The sequence below is a fragment of the Panthera tigris genome, chromosome E2 (genome assembly GCF_018350195.1).
Source record: "Panthera tigris isolate Pti1 chromosome E2, P.tigris_Pti1_mat1.1, whole genome shotgun sequence".
NCBI classification, from domain to species: domain Eukaryota; kingdom Metazoa; phylum Chordata; class Mammalia; order Carnivora; family Felidae; genus Panthera; species Panthera tigris.
The window spans coordinates 3819752-3829713 of NC_056674.1; the positions used below are offsets into that span (position 1 = coordinate 3819752).

General features: G+C 58.4%; 2 protein-coding genes across 4 annotated transcripts; one reads left to right on the plus strand and one right to left on the minus strand.

Annotated features, from left to right (window-relative positions):
• The first annotated feature begins 36 nt into the window (after window positions 1-36).
• TFPT (TCF3 fusion partner) lies at window positions 37-7520 on the plus strand. 2 transcript variants are annotated; one of them, XM_007087133.3, is made up of 6 exons: window positions 37-445; window positions 850-1108; window positions 3619-3689; window positions 6551-6620; window positions 6700-6918; window positions 7370-7520. In XM_007087133.3, exons 1-6 carry the CDS (start codon window positions 423-425, stop codon window positions 7487-7489), a joined length of 762 nt encoding a protein of 253 aa, XP_007087195.2. In that variant the 5' UTR covers window positions 37-422; the 3' UTR covers window positions 7490-7520. The 2 variants fall into 2 exon arrangements, with proteins under 2 accessions (XP_007087195.2, XP_015395290.2); XM_015539804.2 differs by lacking the exon at window positions 37-445 and adding an exon at window positions 481-732.
• A 61-nt stretch (window positions 7521-7581) lies between these two features.
• On the minus strand, window positions 7582-9953 carry NDUFA3 (NADH:ubiquinone oxidoreductase subunit A3). 2 transcript variants are annotated; one of them, XM_042968284.1, is made up of 4 exons: window positions 9836-9953; window positions 9539-9613; window positions 8178-8255; window positions 7582-7733 (listed from the first exon to the last, which is right to left on the minus strand). In XM_042968284.1, exons 1-4 carry the CDS (start codon window positions 9936-9938, stop codon window positions 7642-7644), a joined length of 348 nt encoding a protein of 115 aa, XP_042824218.1. In that variant the 5' UTR covers window positions 9939-9953; the 3' UTR covers window positions 7582-7641. The 2 variants fall into 2 exon arrangements, with proteins under 2 accessions (XP_042824218.1, XP_042824217.1); XM_042968283.1 differs by having other exon boundaries at window positions 9539-9640.
• Between the last annotated feature and the right edge of the window lie 9 nt (window positions 9954-9962).

The window sequence follows — 9962 nt, forward strand, 5'->3', positions numbered from 1 at the left end:
TGGGCTGCCTTTGGAACAACAACTTTATTAGCTCCTGCCGCTAGGCGGAGAAGCGGTGAGTCCGAGAGGAGACGGATCTGTCCGGTTTACGGCCTGCCGAGGACTGAAGCTGCTAAGCGGAGAATCGCCGTAGCCGGGCGAGAAGGTGTCGAGACAAGAATAAAGACGGGGACAAGTCGGACACTAGGAGAGGAGTGCGACGAGAAAGCAAGGCCTTTAAGCCGGGACTCGGGGTGGAGGTGGAGGGGGTGGGGAGTGAAGCCGGATATAGGGAACTACAACCCCCAGAAGGCCTAGCGGCTAAGTCCCGGATGCCGTGGCCGTAAAGCCTGATGGGACAAGTAGTTTTGCGAACGACTTAACCTGGAGGTTTGCGAGGTTGGAAGTTCTGAGACCCGCGGCGTCCGGAGAGGGAGACAGACATGGAACTGGAACAGAGAGAGGGGTGAGTGGCTTTGCATAAAACTACGACTCCCAAGAGACATTGCGGTTGCAGCACGTGCAGCCGTCTGCGCTTTTAGCTGAGGGTGGATGGGTATTGTAGTTCATGCAACTGCTTTCGCTTAGCGCTCTTAAGGGACCAGGGTCTGTGCTGGGCCATCGCGGGGAGAAAGCTACGGTCTGGAGTTTTGGATCCTAGGACCAGGGGTCGGGAGCCTGGGCTCCTGGATCCTGGGACGAAGGGCTGGGGGCTTGAACTCCTTCGGATCCTCGGGGAGCAAGAGTCTGGAGGTCTGGATCCTGGGACGAAGGGATGGGGCTCGGACTCCTGTGGGACTCTAGGATCTGAAGGATCCGGAGGGGGCTGGGGCCGGGAGTTCAGGGTCCCTGAGCCCCCTGACCTTGCAGGACCATGGCAGCCGTGGGCTTTGAGGAGTTCTCAGCGCCGCCAGGCTCAGAGTTGGCGCTGCCTCCGCTGTTCGGTGGTCACATCTTGGAGAGCGAGCTGGAGACAGAAGTGGAGTTCGTGTCTGGGGGTCTGGGCGGCTCTGGGCTCCGGGAGCGAGATGAAGAGGAAGAGGCCGCCCGGGGACAGCGGCGGCGCCAGCGAGAACTAAATCGAAGGAAGTACCAGGCGCTAGGTCGGCGCTGCCGGGAGATCGAGCAGGTAGGTGAGTGCGGATTCCCCGGCTTGGGGGCCCCTTGGCCTAAATCACCACCCCTTCCCCGTCTCTGCCCGTATGCCAGCTTTCCTTACCTAGCTGAATGAACTTTTCATTCATTTATTCATTCATGGTTCGTTTGCTCTGCGCCTGTTACCTGTCGGGCACATGCAAAAGCACCTGGAGAGCGGTGTGCTCACCAGCGACCCTGACCACCCAGATCAGCTCACTGATGTTTCCTACGTGCCTCTGGTGCTCCCGCTGATCAGGCTTTTCAAGTCCCCCTTTACCCCTCGCGTCAGGCTCTCACGTCCTGTCCATCCTGCCTCTTCAATCCCGCTTGGATCCTTCTCCTGTCCATCCCCATGGCTCCTGCCCCAGACACAGGTTCTATACGCAGCATCACAGCATCAGCTTCCTTGTTGAGAATGAGGAACGCACCTTTGGCAGGGACCAGATCTAGAAAGGCCAGGAACACCAGGGCACGAAGTTTGGGTTTGGTTTTGTTTTGAAGGGAGGAGGAGCTCCTGAAAGTTTTCAAACGGAGGGAGGAACAGGGTCAGATCTGGGTGTTTGAAAGACTGAGCTAGGTTGTGTTAGTGTCACAGGCCTCCTGTCACCAGGTACTAAGTAACGGCAATGCACCCCCCCGTAGTTATGGAGGCTGGAAGGGCAAGGTCAGGGCGGCGGCGGGCTTGCTTGCTGGCAGTCATGGTGTTCCCTGACCGGTGGATCTCTGCCTTCATGTGGTGTTCTCCCTGTGTGTGCCTCTCTGTGCCCCAGCTTCCTCCGTTTGGAAGGACACAGTCATGTTGGATTAGAGCCCACTTAGTGACCTTTGACTCCAACACCTCTGTGAAGACCCTGTGTGCCAAGAAGGTCATGTTCTGCGGTACTGGGCGAGTTAGGACTCCACCTACACCATCCAACCCCTCACAGTGGTGATGGGGAGCGCTGGAAGAGGGGTGGCTGGTGTAGTGGCCCGGGCAGGACAGGACGAGGTCTGAGCTGGAGCGGGGGGTTAGGAGGCGGCAGATGGAGACGCGGGTGGGTGTTTAAGCCGTCTTAGGATGAGGAGTGCGTCAGGCTGCCTGGAGCAGGACCTCGGTTCACCCAGGGCTGGCTGGATGTGTGCTCTGACAGGAGGTGTTGGAGGACCACGGGGCAAGTGGGAGGGAGCAGTCAGCCCCGTGTACTAAAACGTCCCCCCTGAAGCTGCACTAAAGCCCAAGCTGTGTACACCCAACGGCAGCTAGGATGTGCACAGGACGCGAAGAGCCATTTGGTTTTACGTATGTGTGTGCGCGCAGGCGTGCACTAGATGGTTTGTGGACAGATCGGGTGTAACGTACACGAACCAGACAGCATACATCTCGAACTAGACCGCGGTTGCCTCCACGCCGTCCTTCAGCTCACCCCGACCTTCCTCCCTCCTCCACCGCTGCTTTCTTACTCTTCCCCCTGGGGACTCCTCTCGGGGATTCCACAACAGCAGTGACAGCAGTAACATTTCATCCCGGGAATCCTGCGCTCACAGGGCTTTTCAGTACCCGGGTGGTGCCATCAGAGCGACCGCTGTCATAGGGGAACACCCACCATGTGCCAGGCTCGCCCAAGGCTTTCTGCACAGGGCACCTCCAGGCTCCCTGCTGTCTCCACCCACTCCACGCCCCACCCCTGCACTGCCCCAGCTGGCAGTGGGGACCCCAGCCCTGTTTAACACGTCATGCTGGGGTCCACAGGGACTCAATCATCTGCTCAAATGGAGCTGGCATTTGAGCTTCTGCTCTCAGCCCCACCTCCCCCGCCCCACTCCCCATTAGGAATAGGTGGTGGTGTTATTCCTGTTTTTACAAATGCAAACAGCTGAGGCTCAGGGAGGTTCTAAGGAACTGGCCCAAGGTCACCCAGCAAAGTGGCAGGCTGGGGTCGGAGCCCACATCTTCCGACCCAGGGGTGGAACCTGCTCATCTGTGTCTCTCTGATGGCACCGAGGTAGCCAGCTCCTGCCTAATCTCCAGCAAGTTGGCCTGTTTGGTGTTGCGCGACACTTGACATGACAGAAAGTCACGCATTTATTAGCAAGTATGCGTGGAGCACCGCCTCTGCCAGGCTCTGCTCAAGGCATGGGGACACAGGCACAAGTCCCTGTCCTTTGGAGCTTATGTCCCGGTGGGGGAGACGGAGGGTGAGCAAGAAGAAAAGTGGGTGGGCGAGAAGGCAGTGAGGAGTGTGGGAAGGAAACGAGCCGAGAGGAGGGGCTGGGCGCCCAGGTTCTGGGGGGCAGGGAGAGGGTGCTGCGGTGTAGTGGGAGGTCCCTGACTGGGAATGTGGGAGCTCAGACTTGAGGGAGTGGTGCAGGCGTGTGGGGGAGCCCCCAGGACAGAAGGAGGCCCACCGGAGTGGAGGGGATGGAGGGAGAGGCTGTGTGGCCGCTCCCGGGGTCACGGCACGGCACGTGTGGAGTAAGCGACGGGAGTCCCGGTGACCCGTGCGCTCTGCTGCCTCCCTGCAGGTCAACGAGCGGGTCCTGAACAGGCTCCACCAGGTGCAGAGGATAACCCGGAGGCTTCAGCAGGAGCGGAGGTAACCCCTTGCATGTCAGGCCGGGCCCCCTGCCTCCGCTCCCCGCTGCTGCTTCCGCCACCTCTCGGCTCCCCGGCCCCCTTCCTGTCGGCTCAGCGCTTGCCCCCAGCCCTTGCCACTTGCCAGGGCCGGGAGTGGAGTCCGCCTGGCAGGGAGACGCGGGGGTGGGTGGGGGAGGGTGGGGGGCGAGGAGAGGCGGGGCGAGAACGAAGGGGCGTGGCGTGAAGCCACGGGCTTGGCTTCGGGCAGTGTTGCTGGGGGACTCTGAGCCTGCTTCCTGTCTCAGTTGAATACCCACAGGTGGCGACTTCACCTGAAACTTCATTAAAGTTGAAATTTAACATCTGTCAGGACACACTTAGTTCGTTGAAATGAAATAGAAAATTCGCAACATCAAAAAGTCCGTTCCTGTGTCACTGTCACCACATGCCAGCTGCTCCCCAACAGCGGCAGGTGGGCAGTGGTGACTACAGTGGATGGTGCAGGTGCGGGAAGTTTCTGGGTGCACTTCCGGAACACTTGTAACACCGTGGCAAGGCCACCTAAGCGCTGCCAACCCTCGATCCTGTCTGCAGCTCTGGACAGTGTCCACCCGCTGGACAGTGACTTCTGGTCACCTCACAGGCATCCAGAACTAACCCTGATCTCACCCCCCCAGCCCCCCGTCTGCTCGCGTTGGAGAATGAACCTTCCCAGCTGCTGCTTTCTGTCCCCCCCTCATCTGCTGCAACCTCAGAACAGACCCAGGATGCCAGCACCCTGGGCCCAGGGACATGGCTCCTTGTCCAATTCCTGCCACCCTCTCCCTGGCCTCTTAACCTCTCCCAGGTCCCCTGTCCCAACACCCTGGGTGAACCACTTTTCCTATCTGCACCAGTAGCCAACATCCTCTTTACAGTAGAACCAAGAGAGCTTACGAAGCCGGCAGTGGCCTGTGTGGCTGAAACATCACAAGGTTGGGAAGGTATCTGTTGCTGGTAAACTCCCCTCAACAATACACATCAGTCAGGACGGTTCACCCTCTGAACCATCTATCTGGAGCTCAGCCCTGTGGTTCTCACGGTGTGGTCCCTGGACCAGCAGCGTGGGAACTTGCTCTTGGCTCAGGTCATGATCCCAGGGTCAGGGGATCAACCCCCTGCATCAGGCTCTGTGCTGACAGTGCAGAGCCTGCTTGGGATTCTCTCTCCCCCTCCCTCTCTGCCCCTCCCCTGTGTGCACTCGCTCTCTCAGAAAAAAAAAAAAAAATGCCACTATGTAAAAACGGTAAGGCAGTTCCCCCAAATTTAAGAACAGAATTACCATGAGATCTAGCAATTCTGTTTCTGGACGTGTCCCCAGAAGAATCGGAAGCAGGTCACTAGCAGAGGTGTGCCCACCCAGGATCCTAACAGTATTCACAAGAGCCTAAATGTGGAAGGCCCCAAGCATCTGGGTATGGGTGAGCGGAGGAACAAAATGTCTGCACGTGAGAGTATGATTCAGTCTTAAAAAGGAAGGAAATCCCACCACAGGCTACACTGTGCACGAGGACATTGTGCTTAGGGAAGCAAGCCTGTCCCAGAAGGACAAGATACCACGTATACGAGGCACTCAGTCAAGGTCACAGGGGCAGAAAGGAGAATGGTGGTGGCTTAATGGGGCAGGGTTTCTTTCTGGGAAGAGGAAGAGAGCCCCGGAGTCGGATGGTGGGACGGTTGCACAGCAGTGTGAACGTACTTAATGCCGCGAAGCTGCACACTTAAAAACGGTTCCGCTGGCAAACCGTATGTTATGAATGTCTTACCATAATTCTTAAAAAACACTTTTTTTAGAAGTTAAAAAAAGATAAAAAGTAAGACGGACCAAGTCACTTCTCTGCTCAAAACCCTGCAGAGGCTCCCAGCTGAGTCCCCAGCACACCCCCTGCTCCCGCCTCAGGGCTGCTGTACTTGCTGTGCGTTCAGCCAGAAAGGCTTTCCTGCCATCCCCTCGCCTCCGTGAGGCGGCCCCCACCGTCCATCTGAGGTTCAAGCCCTCTTCCAAGTATCCTTGTATTCTCCTCCCTACTTTTCCAGCTTACTCTTTTTTTCTTATTTTAGAGCGAGCACGTGTGTGCTGGCGGGGGGTGGGGGTGGAGGGGGTCAGGGGGAGAGGAGAGGAAGAGTGAGAATCCCAAGAAGGCTCTCTACACTGTCAGCACGGAGCCTGACGCAAGGCTTGATCCCATGACTCTGAGATCATGACCGGAGCCGAAATCAAGAGTCGGACGCTTAGCTGCCTGAGCCACCCAGGCGCCCCACAGCTTACTCTGCTCTGTTGATTGGCTGATGGTCCCCCTGCAAAACTGAGCTCAGTGTGCACAGGGGTTTCGTTTGGTTCCCCGATGTGTCCCTAGCACTGAGAACACGGGTGCAGAGCTGCTGTGGACACACCATGAGACTGCATGATAAACACTCCTCCGGGCGCCGGCCCACAGGTAGCATTCAGAGCTTAAACAAACAGAAGAACCCCAAAGCCCTGGAAGCCGAGATAGAAGCGGAGAAGGCGGCATCAGCAGGAGTGCCCTGCACCTTTCTCTAGCCCTTTGGTTCCTGGTAAAGAACTCAGCCGACGCCGGAATGTTCTCTGAGCCCGCACACACTGAGCACTAGGAGATACCACTGTCTAGCTGCAGGGTCACCCTCACGGCCACCCGCCCACACAGGGTTGTGGCGTCCTGTTGACAGTTAACAGGTGAAGAGAGGTCACCTAGTGCGGCCCAGGGTCCCACTGGCTGGGCAGGTATCAGGCACTCAGGTCTCAGGTTTGGGAGCTCCGAACCCCTTTCCCGAACCACCGGACGCTGACGCTGTGCCCCTGGGGGCCTCTCTCCGGAGCAGGTTCCTCATGAGAGTGCTGGATGCCTACGGCGATGACTACCGCGCCAGCCAGCTCACCATCGTGCTGGAGGTGAGCGCGGCCTCCTGGTGGGCCGGGCGGGCTGGGCGATGGGATGCAGCCTTCATCTGCTGCCCCTTCCCCCCACCAGGACGAGGGCAGCCAGGGCACAGATGCTCCCACCCCTGGCAACGCGGAAAACGAGCCCCCAGAGAAGGAGGGGCTGTCCCCGCCCCGAAGGACACCCGCACCCCCGGAACCCAGCAGCCCGACCCCTGGTGAGGGGCCCAGCGGGCGCAAGAGGCGGCGAGGGCCCCGGGATGGACGCCGAGCCGGAGCTGTGCTGACTCCAGAACTGGCCCCAGTGCAGGTGGGACCAGGGCTCCTGCTTTGTGACAGTGCTGTGGGAGCCGGGCCCTGCAGCCCATGCAGGCTCAGAGCTGGGGCAGCTGGAGGAAGCAGGTTGGGCTGCAGGGGCCGGGATGGGCAGGGAAGGAGAAAGCTGGAAAAAGCCAGGTGGGGACTTGGGTGGAAAAGGAAGGAGAGAGACCTGGAGAAGGGAGGGGTAGGAGGGGGGCAGGAAGGAGGATGGAGAAGGTTGGGAGAGACCTGGAGGAGGCTGGGTAGGGGGCAGGTCGGAGGACTGGAGCAGGTGGGGACAGAGGAGGAGGAGGAGGATCAGAGAACAGGGGTGGAAGGGAAGGCAGGGCTGTTGGGGTTCTCCCCGAGGTGCCTGAGGTTGTCTGAGGAGGCAGAATGGTGAGGCCAGCGGCCTTTCTCTAGGTCCCAGGCCTGCTCATGCCTGCCCCTCTCTCCCCCAGATTAAGGTGGAGGAAGACTTCGGCTTCGAAGCAGATGAGGCCCTGGACTCCAGCTGGGTTTCTCGGGGGCCAGACAAACTGCTGCCCTACCCCACTCTAGCCAGCCCCCCCTTTGACTGACCCCCCTGCCTCCAATAAACTGACCCACAGACTTGCCTTGGCCACCGTCTACTGTTTCCACCTCTGATCACACACAAACTCAGATTCTGGGGTCGCTTTTCACATTTTATTGGCCACAGGGGAGGGGGCCTCCTCCATGTCACCGGAGGTGCTCACAGTTTCTTCAGCCACTCCAAGCTTGGACCCTCAGGGTCCTGGGGGTGGCTGGGCACGTCAGGCATGTTCCCATCATCTCGGAGGGGCACTGTGGGGCAGGAAGGTGGCCCACTGAGACCAGCAGATCTCGGGAGGCCCATAGAGAAAGGCTAGACTGGCAGTTTATACCCAGAGAGGGAAACGGGACCCCAGGGGAGAGAGGGGACACAGAGAAGCAGGCGTATAGAGACACAGAGGGATGGGAGAACAGAGAGGGCAGAGACCCAGAATGACAAAAATCCAGAAAGCAACAGAGAAGGAAACCCAGAGAGGAATACAAATCTGCAATGACAGAAACTCAGAAGTGTAAACACAGACAGGAAATAAGTTTTATGGCACGTGGTTTGGATCTCAAAAGAAAAAAACAAAGTCCAGCCTGCACTGCAGAATCTGTCCCTGCCGAGGAAAGACCCACCCATACTTACTCCTCCCCCAGCACAGGGAGGTCTACCCCCACCCCCACCCCTTCTGGGCAGCCCTCCTTCCAGCTCACCTGGATAGTTGTAGGGCGTGGCCTGGTTGATCATGGTGGCATATTTGGTGAAGGGGCTGATGGTGGGCAGAATTACAGCTGTGGAGAGACAGGAGTGAGGCCCAGGGGACAGTGGCTCTGGGGCGGGGGGTTGGGGGTGGTCAGGGGCAGAAGCTGAATCTTGGCAAAGTAGGAGTCAAATGCATGGGAGGAGGGGAGCAGGGAGGTCCTGGCCCCTCCAGGAGGCCCCTTGGCACTCTGGGATCCCCATTTATCATCAGGAGAGGGGGTGGAGGGAAGAAATAGGGGTGGTCACCGAATGAGTGCAGGACCATAGAGGTGGTCATGAAACAGCAGGGGTGGTAGAGGAGGGGAGCTTTTTGGGAATGTTCCAAAGAAATCATGAACTGTAACAAAATCAGGGAAAGGGGGGTTGTCATTGAGAAAGGATTAGTCTCTGAGAAATTACAGTTCACCTAGGGTGGGCGCCAGGAGTCCCAGAGGGAGTATAAAACAATGTTCTAGGCCAGCACTGTCCAAAACAAATATAAGAGCCACATCTTTAATTTCCCACCTTCTAACACTCACATTAAAAATAAAGGATACAAATGAATTTAAAAAAATTTTTAACCTGGTACATCCCGAACAACTCAGCGTATAGTCAACATGCAAAAACCTTGAGATATTTTATATACTCGTCCTGTTCCTTGCAATCTGGTGTGTACTTTCCACGAGCGTAAAAGTGCTTCTCAGGTGCTCAGTGGCTAGTGTGGCCGGTGGCGGCCGTATGGACAGGGGCTCTAGAACCTTACCCAGTGTGTGGCCCACAGATAAGCCGTGCTGACAAGGCCTGGGACCCTGATATAAACGCTGCATCCCAGACCTATGCAATGACAGCCTGCGAGTGACCCCCAGTGCACGTTGAAGTATGAGTAGCCTTGTTCTAGAACAGAGGTTATCAATCAAGGCAGCACTGAGGGATTTGCAAAGGATACAGATTCCCCTGCTCCACCCCCACCCCACTCAACTCCACGCTGAATCTGGTTGATAGCGAGTGTGGAAAGTGGGTAGGATTCGGACATTTTTACCGCTCCGGTGCTTTTAATGGACACCCAGGGCTGAGAACCTGTCCCTTAGAGGGATCACGGACCTCTTGGGTAGGTGTGTACGGGTGGGAAGGGGTCATAATATTGGCGAGGGGGGTAGGCAAGGGGTCGGCGTGGGGGCGCTGACACACGAGCGGAGCAACAGAACGTTGAGGGCGGCGACGGGGCCTCGGAGCTCCAGGATGGACGCAGGTGGGGAGCGATGGGACCTTTGGCGAGGGCGGGGAATGGGGGTAAAGCTGGGACGCCAGGTGGGGGCGATGCACGCTCACGCACCGAGGCCCGCGATGGTGAAGGACGCGACCAGCACCGGCTCCTTGGCCCAGACATCCTTGAGGAAGGCGGTGAGTCCTGGAGCGGGGGCGAGGAGGGTCACCCCTGCAGGGGATGCCCCTGATGACCTCTAACCCTCTCACGCCACCCCCACCCTGAAGGAGCCCTCTTGTGATCTCCGCGTCTCCCGCTAACCCCGACCCCTCCGCCTCTACCGGGACTCGGCCCTGCCCTACCCCCGACACTGCTCGGGGCTCCCGGAACCACCCGGCCCCGCGCGCCTGCGGCGCCAGCACTTACTCCCGGCCATCTTGGTTGCGTCGGCGGCGGCGGCAAGAGCACGGAGCACTCTGGGAGTTGTGGTCCCTGCGCCGGAGACTTCGCTGAATCTGCGCGTGCGCATTGGCAAAGAGCAGCTGTCTTGGGC

Excerpts from the sequence above, each read along its gene's own strand:
- NDUFA3 (XM_042968283.1), bottom strand. The coding sequence starts at position 9,938 with ATGCGCACGCGCAGATTCAGCGAAGTCTCCGGCGCAGGGACCACAACT. Across the intron at positions 8,256-9,538 it reads CTTCACCATCGCGGGCCTCG|CTGTAATTCTGCCCACCATC; the intron begins GTGCGTGAGCGT and ends GTCTCTCCACAG. Across the intron at positions 7,734-8,177 it reads CACGCCCTACAACTATCCAG|TGCCCCTCCGAGATGATGGG; the intron begins GTGAGCTGGAAG and ends CCTGCCCCACAG.
- TFPT (XM_007087133.3), top strand. The coding sequence starts at position 423 with ATGGAACTGGAACAGAGAGAGGG. Across the intron at positions 1,109-3,618 it reads GCTGCCGGGAGATCGAGCAG|GTCAACGAGCGGGTCCTGAA; the intron begins GTAGGTGAGTGC and ends GCCTCCCTGCAG. Across the intron at positions 6,919-7,369 it reads CAGAACTGGCCCCAGTGCAG|ATTAAGGTGGAGGAAGACTT; the intron begins GTGGGACCAGGG and ends TCTCTCCCCCAG.